The following is a 14,388-nucleotide window of genomic DNA, read 5'->3' as shown; positions in this document are numbered from 1 at the left end:
AGTGTTAAAATTATCCTTGTAAAGACCAGGTCCATTAGAAGGGGGGATTCTGGGTTCAGAATGACAAAAAATATCCTCAGGAGTGGTATATTTGTCTGTTCTTTGGACACTGGTGTTTCCTTATGCGCTCGTGTCAGTACCAACAGTCCATGAAGTTCTCATGTATCCTTTGATGGTAGGGGTGGTTGTACCGGTCTTGGCTTGTTACACTCCGTTCTTGGTATTGACAGTCCTTCCTCTGTCAATGGTGCCGATGCAAAGGCTCTCTGACTCCTCAAAACCTGTGGGTTGGTACTGTGTCCTTTATAGGCTCTTGAACCTCAGAACAGAGCATGAAGAGTCACTCAGCTGAGAAGGATATCAGGGAAGTACCCCTTTTCATTTACATGGCTCTGGAAGCGGATTTTTCTTTAGGCTTTTTAAGAGGGCTTTCTAGCCTCATGGTGAGTTGGGGAAGAGGTCTTCTTAGCTCTAACTTTGCTCACCCACGTGTCAGACGTGACAGTGCTAGATGGAACATTCCTTAACAGCTCTGCATGATGAGAAGAGGGGGTCTGCCCACTTTGGATCAGACTGAGGCCTCATAAAAATATACTCCTTGTGGAGCATCCTAAGTTTGAATTCCCATGCTTGCCAGGTTCTGCTTGGAAAAGACTGGCAGATACTGTACCCAGTAAAAATATGAGCTTCTCCAAGGCAGTACAGGCACCTTTGATGGTTGTTGCTGACCAAGAACTGTCTCCTGCCACAGATGCATCACAAAGCCTGGGAACCTGGGCATAATGTGAGTCCCATCCAGGCTGGGGCAGCCCATGAGTGGAAGAAGTCCCTAAAAACCAACAAAACTAACCAGAACTAATATCTAGGTAATAAAATTTCTTGTGAAATGTTTACAGGTTCGAAGTTACAGGATCAGCTCTGTGGACAATGGAGGAGTCCCTCTCAGACCACACAGCAGTAGAATGGAACTGGAGGGGCACTCAGTCTATACCACTCCTTAAATCCTCAATTCAGACCATGAGAGGTTGCAACCATGGACAAACAGACATCATTAGCAGAAGTCTTCCAGTCTGAAGCACATGGAGCACATGCATACCCACAATGAAATACACTGAGGGATCAACACTCAAAGAAGCAGAGATTTGGGGGGGGGAGAGATGGGGCACAAACATTTAGCAGAAGAAGGGTGTAGATTTTACCCAATAAGATCGACCCAGGTCAATGAAGCACAAAATTTCTGAAAGTAAAGAAGGGCCTGAACAATTGGGTTTATCCTGGTGTAATGCAGCCTGCCAGGGGTCTGTAAATTTGGACTGATACTCCCAAGTAGCTTTACCTGCACCAGGAGCTCTAAAGTTGGCTTCCAGGCCATGAAGACAAGACAAGCATCACTTCTTGGAGACAGAGCTGAATCTTAAGAGCACTCCGTCCCCAGGGGTTCAGAGCCTTTGAGGAAGACAGGGAGGAAGAGAGTGGATGATATTCTGCCCTCTCCTGTAGGGCTCCTGTCTGGCTAGAAAACTTTGAAGCAGATCTCAGCAGCAGAAGACTCCTACACTCACTGGATTTTTCCCTTTTCTTCCCTATTAAGTTCAGAAGGTGGAATAGGAGGTTAGGAAGGACAGAACAACAATTGAGAACTGAAGTATAAGGTATGCTTCCAGGTTAGGAGGCAGAGCAAAGAGAACACTGACACATATCAGACTTGACTGATAAATATTTTGCCTCATTGCTTCTGGTAGGTGGTGCCACAATGTTTGTCAGTCGCTAACTGTTGGGCATGACAGAAGGAAAACAGGGACAAATGTACTTTGACATATAAAATAGCATTCCACAGAACTGCTCCATAGTCCTCACAGAACTGATCCCTGAACTGGAACACTAGCAGTTTGAGGGAAAGTTAACTTCTGGATTGATATTATTCCTTTAAGGAAGCAATATGGGTTCCACAATCTTTGAGGGCTTTGTGTGGTGGATAGGTCAGTGTAATAGCTGATCAGTTCCGCATAATAAGTTTATTCTACTCACAGAGGCATCAAAACTTCAGCTAGCTTCTCCCTGCTACCCCCAAACAAGCCTTAATCTCTCAGATAAGGGGCATACTTTATTTTGAAAAAATACATTCTCTTTGCAAGCTGACAGAATGCAGCAGAAGAGATCCATAAATTGCAGGCAGAGGTGCATCATCAGCTTTTTATCAGTTTAGAATTTTAGTTATCACGGTTCTATCAGAATGTACATCAAAACGCAAAAACAAGATTCATTGTAATAGTCAACCCAGAAAACAGCATTTTCAGAGTACTGCCGAAACCCTTCCTAATACATGGAGAAATGAGGGAGTGTAAGTACAAAGAAAAGACAGCTGAACTTTTTGATCTAGTTTTTGTCACTGACAATGTCACTGTCCCAAGCACCACTACCTCTAAAAAGCCTTATCAAGCTTTTAATGTGGAAGGTAATATGACCCCCTCAATTAGCAGTAAATCATAATTATTTTTATATGTATTAAACCTAATGTTCACTTTACCTGTCTGATTCCAAGCTATGTCCTGGAGACTGCTGAAGACAATTCCTCTTAAAACTGGACTCTCCAGCATCTCCAACCACAGAAAGAATAACTTTACGCATATTTCCATAAAAAAGCTCAATGTCATTTGTCCTTTGCGGTAGGTCATACACTAAAAAGATATTTTGAAGGATTAAAAGGAAAAAAATCTAAAAAGGATAACATACAACAATAACGCATTGTAACTGTGAATTGATCGGCTAGAAGTTTCAGAAAAGATATCCATAATAAACTAATAAATGGATTGTGTAACCTAATATAGTTTGCATTACTGAACCTAAAATAGACTCGTTTTTGGAAAATAAGTCTTGGTTGGCTTCCAACTTGCAGACATGAGCTAACATGAACTGAGGACCTAATGAGAGCCTTACCATACAGTAAGTTTAGTGCTTCTGCATATTTGGATTGACAAGCTGTATTAAGAATATTTAAGTTTCTTCTACATTTTTATGCAAATGCTACAATGCTATGATTTTAGGCTCAACAGTCACAATAAAATAGTTTTGGCAGGTAAAAGGTAAAATGATGTATGAAATAGAGGTTACTTACTCATAACTGGAGGTCTTCGAGATGTGAGGTCCTTATTAGTATTCCACTCGAGGCTACACCCGCTCACCATTAACCTGAGTCTAGAGATTTTTACTAAGCTGTGTCTGTTGGTACATGTTTGCACAACTATTCTCCTCATGCTCCAAACCAAGGGTATAAAGGGCAATGTATACCAGCGCTTCTCAGGTCCTTATTTTACTGCAAATCCAGATTATAATCTGAAGCAGAGGGTATGGAGGGAGGGTAGTGGAATACAGATAAAAGACCACACATCTCAAAGAACCTCCAGTTCCATTTAGTGATGGACCCTATGTGTATTCCACATGGAGATTAGCAAGCAGTTGTCAAACAGGAGGTGAGTACGAAGACACAGAAGTGATAGCTGACTGTAATACTGCTGTCTGCACAGGTATATATGTAGAAGACAGCTAGACCCAAGTGTAATGTCTCTTGAAGCATGCAAGGAGCTCTAGACAGCTGCTGTACATATCTCTAGTAGATCTTGCCTGTGCTCTGGTGGAGGGATGTGAACTAGTTAGTAGCAAAAGATATCACCAGAGATCCATTACAAAAAGTTTCTGCGCAGATATAGGTTGACCACATGACCTCGCTGCTATGGAAACAAACAGTTTAGGTGTCTTTCTAATCACCTTTGTTTTGTAAATAAAAGGCCAGTGCCCTTCAGATGCCCAGAGAATGAAGCCTCCTCTCTTCATCAGAAGTATAGTTTCAGAAGAAAAATTGTAAGTGGATGTGAAACTCTAAAGGTACCTTAAAGATGAGTTTCAGGTCAGGGCACAATGAAACCTTTTCTTTTTGGAAGGTGGTATGTGGGGGGGGGGGGTCTGTCATGAGTGTTCCCAGCTCACTGGCTCTTCTGGCTGATACACAGGTACCTAGATATTAAGTTCAGAAGGGACCATTATGATCATCTAGTCTGACCTCCTGCACAATGCAGGCCACAGAATCTCATCCGCCCACTCTTGCAATAAACCTCTGAGGTTATGGTGAATAGGAAAGCAACTTTCATTGAAATACGGGGTACAGAAGGCTTGAAGGGAGGTCTGATGAGACAAAAGAACGAAGGTCCCACTGGGATGTGAGCTTCACCACCAAAAGGTGGGAAGGATTGAAGGCGGTCATTCAAAAATTTAGTTGTTGCAGGATGAGTAAAAAATACTGTGGTTGTCAGCAGGGGGAAGGAAAAGCACTGACTGCTGCCAAATGAACCCAAAAGGGAACTAAAAGAGACTCAGTGTCTTAACAGTAAGTATATATTCCAGAACAGCAAGGATCCCAGCAGATTCTGGAAATAACTGGTGTCATTGAGCCCAAGAGAAGAAATACTTCCATTTAGCTGAAGAACATCTTCTGGTAGACTCTCTCTTACTTTGATTGACAATGGATTGCACCGTTTTGGAACATTAACACTCTACATCTGATGCCCATCCAAATACTAGTTCCTGAGATGCAGTGATTCTGGGCTGAGATGTCTGAAGGTTTGCTTGCGTTGGGTGGTCTGGAAATGGGTGAATGCTTATGGGCGGACAAGCTGAGAAAAAAGTTACTAATTTTCCCTAAATGTTTTCTTTGAAATGTGTTGCACATGTCCATTCCACCTTTGGTGTGAGTATGAGGGCACACAGTCATTGGAAATGTTTCTCAGTGGTACATATTGGGCAGCTCGAGCACCCCTGTTGCCGCATGCATGGATATAAAGGGCCCAGCCCCCCAAGGCTCCTCAGTTCCTTCTTGCCAGACAACTCCAAATGCAGAGGTGTAGGAGGGAGGGCTGTGGAATGGACATGTGCAACACATCTCAAACAACAGTTATATGAACAAAGAGAGCACTTGTTAAGGCAAGCCAAGAAATTTCAACAACCATCACAGGTGATAAGAAGGAACTGAGTGAGTTTAGGGGCAGCGGAGCCCTTTATACTGGCTGTCATGGAATCACCGGGCGATGCTCGGGAACTACTCAATACAAAGCCAGTCAGGACTGGGGGAGCCTCCTCTCTCAGAGCAGACTGTCTCCAGGGCAAGAAGCTTCCACAGCTTTGACCGTCCTGGGTCTGACCTCAGAGCATTCAGCATCCCCTGGCCCACCGTGCGCTTCCCAAAGCAAGTCCACACAGGCGGGGCTCTCAATTCCGCAGTCAGACGTGACTCTCAGCCAGCCAGTTAAACAAAAGGTTTATTAGATGACAGGAACACAGTCTAAAGCAGAGTTTTTAGGTACAGGTTGGGCCTCCCTCCACTTCCCCAGCCAGCGCCAAACAAACTCTCCCACCTGTCCTCTGGCCTTTGTCTCTTTCCTGGGCCAGGAGGCCACCTGATCTCTTGGTTCTCCAACACTGTCAGTTGGCACCTTACAGGGGAGGGGCCCAAACCATCAGTTGCCAGGAGACAGGGTGTCGGCCATTCTCTGTACAGACACTGGCCCTCTAGGGCCTGCAACACTCTCACACCCTTATCCCACCACAGAGATACTTAAGAAATGCATACGGGAAACTGAGGCACTCACACAGTAATCAGAGAGAACATTAAGAACAGTCCCACTTTGTCACACTGGCACACAGGGATGTGCAGTAGCAGAAGGTGCTCAAGCCTCACCCCAACAGATATTACTAAGGGAAAAATTTCTGATGATTGTGCACGGGCACGCTCATATTATAACCTGAAAACACATGTGCAATCACTTCAAGAACTACAGTAAATACATGAACCAGAACTGTCTTGGCCAGTTGGGTGTAAGGATGACTCAAGCTCTGTCATAAATTTTCTGTAGGACCTGTGCTATTAATGGGATGGGAAGGAAGGCATACCTGAGGTGATCCTTCCACGTTAGCAGAAGGGCATTTGAGCCTTTGTCTAGAGCTCCTCTCAAGCAGTATAGAGGAAGTTGCCTGTTAAGCTGTGAGGCAAAAAGGTCCCAAGACTGGGTGAAGACCTCATCCAGGACTGAATTGTCAATCTCCCATTCATGATCTGTGGAAAAATGCCTACTGAGAATGTCTACTAAGCAGTTCTACACACCTGGTAAATATGCTGCTGAAAGGTTTATGTCATGGTGGATACTACAGGTCCAAAGGTTGACTGACTCCATACAAAGAGGGAGGAATCTTGTTCCCTCCTGCTTCTTTATACTGAAGAGAGTGGTCATTTTTTACAGCATTATTTGGATATGCCAGGATTGGATAAGTGGGAAGAAGCCATTGCAGGCCCAACAGACTGCTCACTTCTAGTAAATTGATATGTATTCTGGACTCCCGAGGGGGTCCAGATGCCTTGTGCAGAACAATCATCCATATGAGCTACTCAACCTAACAGGCAGACATCAGTAAAGATGCCTGCCTTGGGTGTCTATGTGAGGAAAAGGATCCCCACTCAAACAGTCTTCGGCTTTGTCCACCAGCTGAAAGAGTCCAGAACCTTGGATTGAACTATCAGTATGGCATGGATATTGCACTCCTCTAGTGAGTAGACAGACAGAAGCTAGGTTTTCAGACAACGGAAATGGAGCCTGGCAAACAGCATCACATGTGTGCATGAGGCTATGTGGCCTAGGAGAAACAGGCATGTTCTAACTGAAGTCTGGGGCCTGAGGGTGACCTGGTTTATGAAAGCCTGCATGGCATGGAATCTCTCCATAGATAGTTCGCCTCTTGCTGTAGCTGAGTCCAAGTTCACTCCTATGAAGTTTATGGACCTTGTGGGGGCTCAAAGCAGACTTCTCATGGTTAAACTCCTATAGAAGTAAAGAGGCAAATCAGAAACAGATTGCCAGCTGGACTTCCTCATATGACCTGCTCATTAGAAGCCAGTCATCAAGATATGGGAAGACTGTAAACCCATTTCTTTTCATCCAAGCTGCCATCACTGAAAAAAAACCAACACTTTTGTAAAGACTCTCTGTGCTGTAGCTAGCCCAAATGGAAGAACACTTGAAGGTAAGCCTTGGCCACCAATTTGCCCTCATCAATTAAGAAATGGAAGCAGGGTCTATTTTCCCGAGGAAGCTTGTCTTTAAAACTTAAAAACTTAGTATAACTGGTGAAATCATATTGAGCTAGAAGAGTCACGTAATCTGAAATACTGAATTGGAGTGAGGTGAAGACAACCTTTCTTCTCAGGAGACCAAGCCATTTGGACCTTCGTCTGAGGAAACAGTTTTGGAGTGTTGCAGCCTTCACCGCTCAGTGGCCACTTGTACCACCAAGGAGTTAGGCAGTGGGTGCGAGAATAGAAACTCTCCCCCCTTGGATGGGGCAAAATAGCGCTTCTCAGCCTTCTTCAGGGTGGGAGCACAAGAAGTGGGAATGTGCCACAGTTTTTTTGCTAGATCCAAAAGGCTGAGGGCTGCAAAATGTCCAGCAATCTATGTTGGAGCTCCTGAACTTCAAACTGTATCTGCAGCTGAGGCACCACTCCATGTAAGAGTTTCTGACACAGTGCCTGAAATTGTCAGGTGAAGAAGGGGTAACCACCTCATCCAGGGCAAGATGATGAAACCTCTCCCAAAGCAGTCAGAACCATCAGCTCCATTTCACCTTCATCCTCTGATGGGACCAGTCAGGGTTGGCAAGGAGATGGTAAATAAGGCTCATGTACCCATTCCAAATGCCTAGGGTAGGATCCCAAGGTCCCCAGTAGCACCAGTATGAGGGATCAACTGGCATGGAAGACTGGAAACCAGAGAGCCATCAGTCCATACCTTCTGTTTGGAGCACAAGGACAACAACGCATGTCTGCACCAATGGACAGTGCTTACTAAAAATCTCCAAAAGGAGGGACAATGTGCACACGGGTATTCATGTAGGAAATAGGGATCATCACTCAAAGAAGAAAATGAACAGAAACTTCTCACAGGATATGTACTTTCTTACTATAAACAACACAGGCCAATGTATATTATTGGCTCTGCTGCATAGTAGCTAGAAAGGATGATTATTACTGTTTGTATAGCACCTACGCTTCAGATTAAGAATACTTGGATCAAGAGTGCCACACATTCTGTGGAGTATCAAATTTAATTTGGATTTCCAGCTCATCATGTAACTCACTGATGTCAACGGAAAGTTTATAAAACGATCAAGGGCAGAATGTGGCTTTTATGCTAACTGAATTGTGCTATTTGTTCTGCAGCTGGCATATTTAGCACCACTTAGCCAGAAAATATGGTCAGTCTTAGAAATAACACTATTTCTACCCCCCTTCATCCTATTCTCCCTTTTATTTCTCACTCTTTCCTGACATCTCCCTCCTGCTGCATTTTTCTACCTGCAAAAATCTCAGTTCCAAACCCATCCCTCCCATACAGTAGGTGTCACTTCTTCACTCTTCCCCATTTTTATTTGCTGAAGTGATCACCACTTAACTAGTTAATGCTGATATTTAATTGGTGGTGTTAGGCTTGGCAGGTATTGATCTAATTTGTTCGTTGTTGGTAAATGTCAATTTTACCTGACACACACAAACCAACTAAAACAATGGTTTTCAATGTTTTTTCATTTCACCCCTAAAAAATTTTTAATGGAGGTACAGACCCCTTTGGAAATCTTCAGCTTTGTCTGAAGACCCCTGGGGTCTGCAGACCACAGGTTGAAATCCACTGTTCTATGGTACCGACAATACTTTGTGGACCCCTTAGACAGTCTGCGGACCCCTAGGACTCCATGGACCACAAGTTGAAAACCACTGAATTTTAAAATATCTATTTATAGTAGTCAGGAAGCACAGCCTTCCCTTGCCACCTAATGCCTCTAAAGATCCAGTATGTAGTACGTACACATTTCATAAAGCAGTTGGGAATCTTTCGGAACAAGAAATGCCATTTAAATGGGACTACTAGATAGTGTCTCAAAAGTGCTAGTATTGCACCTTGGAGAAGTTACAGATTTAATAAGTCCATGTATGTAATAATTACTTACAGAAAACTATGTTAGAAGAGGTTTAGTAAAGCATCAAAAAGTTAGAAAAAGGTAGAACTAAGGATGTCCAGGCAACCTTAGTTTGCTCCCATTGTACATCCGCACAATGACACATTCTCTAATTACATGATCACACTATTTTTTCCACAGGACCTCTGCCTCATTCAGTGCACAAATGGACTATAGTTACCAAATGACTAGCTATTCAGAATTTGTTTTTATTCTCCTCATTGAATATGTAGCCACTGGCTTTATTTACTGCACACCATCCAACCCCTGCACTAAATATATAATAATTAGGGCTGTCGATTAACTGCAGTTAACTCACGCAATTAACTAAAAAAAGTAATTGTGAAAAAAAAATTAATTGCGATTAATCACAGTTTTAATTGCAATGTTAAACAGAACACCAATTGAAATTTATTAAATATTTTGGATGTTTCTCCTACATTTTCATATATATTGTATTCTGTGTTGTAATTGAAATCAAAGTATATATTATTTTTATTACAAATATTTGCACTGTAAAAATGATAAAAGGAATAGTATTTTTCAATTCACCTTATAAAAGTACAGTACTGTAGTGCAATCTCGGTCATGAAAGTGCAATTGATAAATGTAGATTTTGTTTGTTACATAACTGCACTCAAAACCAAAACAACGTAAAACTTCACACCAACAAGTTCACTCAGTCCTATTTCTTGTCCAGCCAGTTTTAAAGCAAACAAGTTTGTTTACATTTACAGCAGATAATGCTGCCCTCTTATTTACAAGATCACCAGAAAGTGAGAACAGGCACATGCAGGGCACTTTTGAAGCTGGCATTGTAAGGTATTTATGTGCCAGATATGCTCAACATTCGTTGCCCCTTCATGCTTCGGCCACCAATCCAGAGGACATGCTTCCATGCTGATGACGCTCATTACAAAAAAAGAATGCGTTAATTAAATTTGTGACTGAACTCCTGTGGGGAGAATCGTATATATCCCCTGTTCTGTTTTACCCACATTGTGCCATATATTTCATGTTATAGCAGTCTCGGATGATGACCCAGCACACATTGTTCATTTTAAGAATACTTTCCCTGCAGATTTCACAAAACGCAAAGAAGGTACCAATATGAGATTTCTAAAGATAACTACAGCACTCAACAGAAAGTTTAAGAATCTGACATGCCTTCCAAACTGAGAGGGACAAGGTGTGGAGCATGCTTTCAGTAGTCTTAGAAGAGCAACACTCCGATGCAGAAACTACAGAACCCGAACCACCAAAAAAGAAAATCAACCTTCTGCTAGTGGCATCTGACTCAGAGAATGAAAACAAACAAAAGTCTGCACTGCTTTGGATTGTTATCAAGCAGAACCCATCATGAGCAGCGACGCATGTCCTCTGGAACAGTGGTTGAAGCATGAAGGGACATATGAATCTTTAGCACATCTGGCACATAAATATCTTGCAATGCCGGCTACAACAGTGCCATGTGAATGCCTGTTCTCACTTTCACGTGACATTGTAAATAAGAAGTGGGCAGCGTTATCTCCTGCAAATGTAAACAAACTTGTTTGTCTGAGCGATTGGCTGAATAAGAAGTAGGACAGAGTGAACTTGCAGGCTCTAAAGTTTTACATTGTTTTATTTTTGGATGCAGTTTTTTTGTATATAATTCTACATCTGTAAGTTCAACTTTCACGATAAAGAGACTGCACTACAGAACTTGTATTAGGTGAATGAAAAGTACTATTTCTTTTGGTTTTTCTACAGTGCAAATACTTGTAATAAAAAATAAAGTGAGCATTATACACTTGATATTCTGTGCTGTAATTGAAACCCATATATTTGAAAACCTAGAAAATACCCAAAAATATTTAAATAAATGGTATTCTATTAACAGCACAATTAATCACAATTAATTTTTTTAATCAAGCAATTAACCGCAATTAATTTTTAATCACTTGACAGCCTTAATAATAATTTCGTCATGAATTTTTCTAAGGTGCTCAACATACCATGAATGCTTCACCAATATTACATTGTTTTTGGCTTGTTGGTCCCAGGATATTAGAGAAACAAGGTGGATGAGGTAATATCTGTATTGGACTAACCTCTGTTGGGGTGAGAGAGACAAGCTTTCAAGCCTCACATCTTTTGTTGTTGTAAAGACAAAGCAAACATTTTATAGAAAAGAATACACGGGGAAAGAATCAGTCTAGATTATATTCACTTGTAAATCCTTAAGCAACATAATTTCTTTGTGTGCCTGAATACTATTTAACACTTTCAGTGCTCAGTAAGTAAATAAGTAAGTTTTTGGCATTCAATATGAAATTTTTCTTTGTTCATATAAGATATTGAGGGTTTTCACCAACTCACAAAAAAAGGACAGCCTCAGAGGCAGAAGTAGGCTTACTTAATAATCTAGATAATAAATTCCTTCATGGTACAAAGGAGAGGAAGAAAAGGCACTGCTTGAAATACTTCTTGTTTGGGAAAAGTAATTTTTGCACTACTTCAAAAAGATGTTCCTTAGAAACTATAAAATGGTCACTTCTTAAAGTGAATTTATTCTGATCTTTGTAAAATTAACTGACAAATTTGCATTGAAGAAGTGTCTGAACATAATATTTTTGAAGCAGCAATGAGAGGAAGAAGCTACTGAAACAATTATTTAACATTTATAATGCAATACTGCCTCATGGTCAACCAAGTCAGAGTCCTGTTTTGCCATAAGCTTACTGTACAAGCTCAACAAATAACAGTCCTTGCCACAAAGAGCTTGCAACCAAAAAACCCACATAATGGGTACACAAAAATAAGCAGGTCTGGGTAGGAATAACAGGAGGTAAATTTTGTGCAAATCAGGATTTCTATTCTGTATTTACCGAATATGGCACAGAAATATTTTTATTAGGAGTGATGTATAGAACAAACATTTAAGGAATAAATGTTTGTAATGGTACTTTCTCAGAAGTTACATGTTTACCTTCAGTCACTAGCTGTTCCCCTTGAAATTCTTCATCAAATGTAATGTTTCTCAGCATGCTGTTTTCAGGGAGTATTTGTTTTGCTGCCTCTGGTTTATACAGCACAGCTCTGTTAAGAGAAATATCAGAAAAACATATTTGGGATCCCCAGTCATTTTTACCACTTAGGCTAAGACAAAAGTGTGACGTTATTGACAAACTGTGACCGTACAGATCATTGTTGCAACCAGGGTCCTATGGTTGCACCAGTTCTTATACAGAGGAGTCCAAGTGGGGTGTCTATGGGAAGGTTATAGTTTGCTGGTTATGATTATGCTGTCTGTATGTGTGTATCATTTTTGTATTTGAAGTTATGAATATTGGCTATGTATTTGTTTGATTCTAAGTAGCCTCAGTGAAGCGTTTGGTGGGCTTCTTGAAAAAAGGACTATTCTCAGTAAGTGCCCAGTCAACACATACTTAACTGATAATGGACTTTGGGAGACGCCAATCCACATCTGAGCTTTTCTGGGAACGTTCAAACTAACATGTAAACAATGGCATCGGCCTGCAAAAAGCTGAATCATTCATAGGCATGTGACTTGCTCAGGTGACTGAAAACTCCATCCTGTTGAGGGGATTTTACACAGGAGAACAAAGGGGTTTCCAGCCACAAGAGAAAGATGATATAAGGCCCTGGAAACCCCTCCATTTTGTCTTCAGATGGCTCAAAAAGACAGCTTCTCCACCCCAAAGAGATGCCTGAAAGAAACTGGAACAAAGGACAGTAACTACAGGGGAACGAGTGACTGCTGAACCCAGACTAGGAAGGAGACTAGTCTATCAAAGAAGCTTATTGGAACATCCCTGAGGGTGAGATTTACCTGCATTTGGTTTCCTACTGTATTTGGCTTAGACTTGCGTGTTTTTGTTTTATTTTGCTTGGTAATTTACTTTGTGTTCTCTCATTACTTGGAACCACTTAAATCCTACTTTTTATACTTAATAAAACGACTTTTTGCTTAGAAATTAACCCAGAGTAAGTAATTAATTCCTGGGAGAGCAAAGAGCTGTGCACCTCTCTCTATCAGTGTTATAGAAATCACGCAATTTATGACTTTACCCTGTATAAGCTTTATACAGAGTAAAACTGATTTATTTGGGGTTTGGACATGACTGGGAGCTGGGTGTTTGGGTGTTGGAGATAAGAGCACTTCTTAAGCTGTTTTCAATGAAGCCTGCAGCTTTTGGGGGGACTTGGTTCAGACCTGGGTCTGTGTTTGCATCAGGCTAGCATGTCTAGCTCAACAAGAAAGAGTACTGAAGTCCCAAGCTGCCAGGGAAAACAGGCTCAGAGGTAGTCTCAGTCCCAACCAGTCACAAAAAGTACACCTCAGTGGGATGGAAAAAAGAAGTCTACCACCAAAACAACCTTGACTCTCTTTCTTGAATACACCAAACCTGTAACTTTCTTCAGTGATGTGACAGTTTTTATGAGCATACCTCATCCAAGAAATATCTGTTCTACTGCTCCATGATGTAGGAATTAGTGCACTGAGACAGTCTGATATTTTTTATTTTCACTGCTGGTTCAGTTAAATGAATTTCTGAACAACTTGCCCACTCCCACACTGTTTTAATTTTAAATAAGTCGTCTCTGGTACCACACAACGTTTTCATCTTCAGAGTGAGTATGATGTTAGCACTCCAAAAATCTGAAGTCTGAAGGGGATTCACATGGTTGTTACAATCTGGGCTTCAGGAATTTATAAGTCTATTCTAAAATGTTAATTTTTCCCTGGATTTCTACAGAGTCAGAGTTTCACAAATAGTGTCTTCAAAGTAGATGTAATGTTAGTTAGCCATTTATCGCCTCATTCTCTGAAGGTGTTTCCAGTGGCAGTCCTTCATCGGCAAGTGCTGTAGCCATGAGGCTTAACTGATTCAATCTGATTTTGACAAGTGCTAACAAGTCCTTCTGAAGTCACTTTTGAAAGTTAGACCACCTATTTAGTTACCTAGGGATACCAATATGGATTTAGGCTTGCATATAAAAACTGAACCTCAAAACTGTGATTTTAGGAGGAAGAGAGATTTTGCTCTGAGTTAAAAGTCTAACCTTTCACCCAACCTTTGTGCGTCAAAAATATTATTTAAAGTTGAGTCACTGAGTACCAAAACACATGGGGAAGTTATCTGTCTATAGACTAGTAAATGTACCTATATGAGCATGGCTTAGGAATATTTACTAGTTTTAAATTTAATTATTTTAATTCAGGACTTTGGTAGGCTGATTGACCTAAAACTCAAATGTCACAAAAAACTAAAGACCTGCTGACTGGATATATTTTTGGATTCATGGACTTTGAGCATGAAATTACTA

General features: G+C 41.2%; 1 protein-coding gene across 1 annotated transcript in view; it reads right to left on the bottom strand.

Annotated features, from left to right (window-relative positions):
* CEP192 (centrosomal protein 192) overlaps window positions 1-14,388 on the bottom strand; it is a 206,263-nt gene that overhangs the window by 44,223 nt on the left and 147,652 nt on the right. The window contains exons 46-47 of the mRNA XM_073329624.1: window positions 12,026-12,135; window positions 2,528-2,678 (exon numbers count right to left, since the gene is read on the bottom strand). Coding sequence (XP_073185725.1) covers window positions 2,528-2,678; window positions 12,026-12,135 — 261 coding nt within the window. The remainder of the gene's footprint in view (window positions 1-2,527; window positions 2,679-12,025; window positions 12,136-14,388) is intronic.

The sequence above is a fragment of the Lepidochelys kempii genome, chromosome 2 (genome assembly GCF_965140265.1).
Source record: "Lepidochelys kempii isolate rLepKem1 chromosome 2, rLepKem1.hap2, whole genome shotgun sequence".
In the NCBI taxonomy this organism is placed as follows: Eukaryota; Metazoa; Chordata; order Testudines; family Cheloniidae; genus Lepidochelys; species Lepidochelys kempii.
The sequence above is the reverse complement of the archived record's forward strand: the minus strand, read 5'-3'. Positions and strand labels throughout refer to the sequence as shown.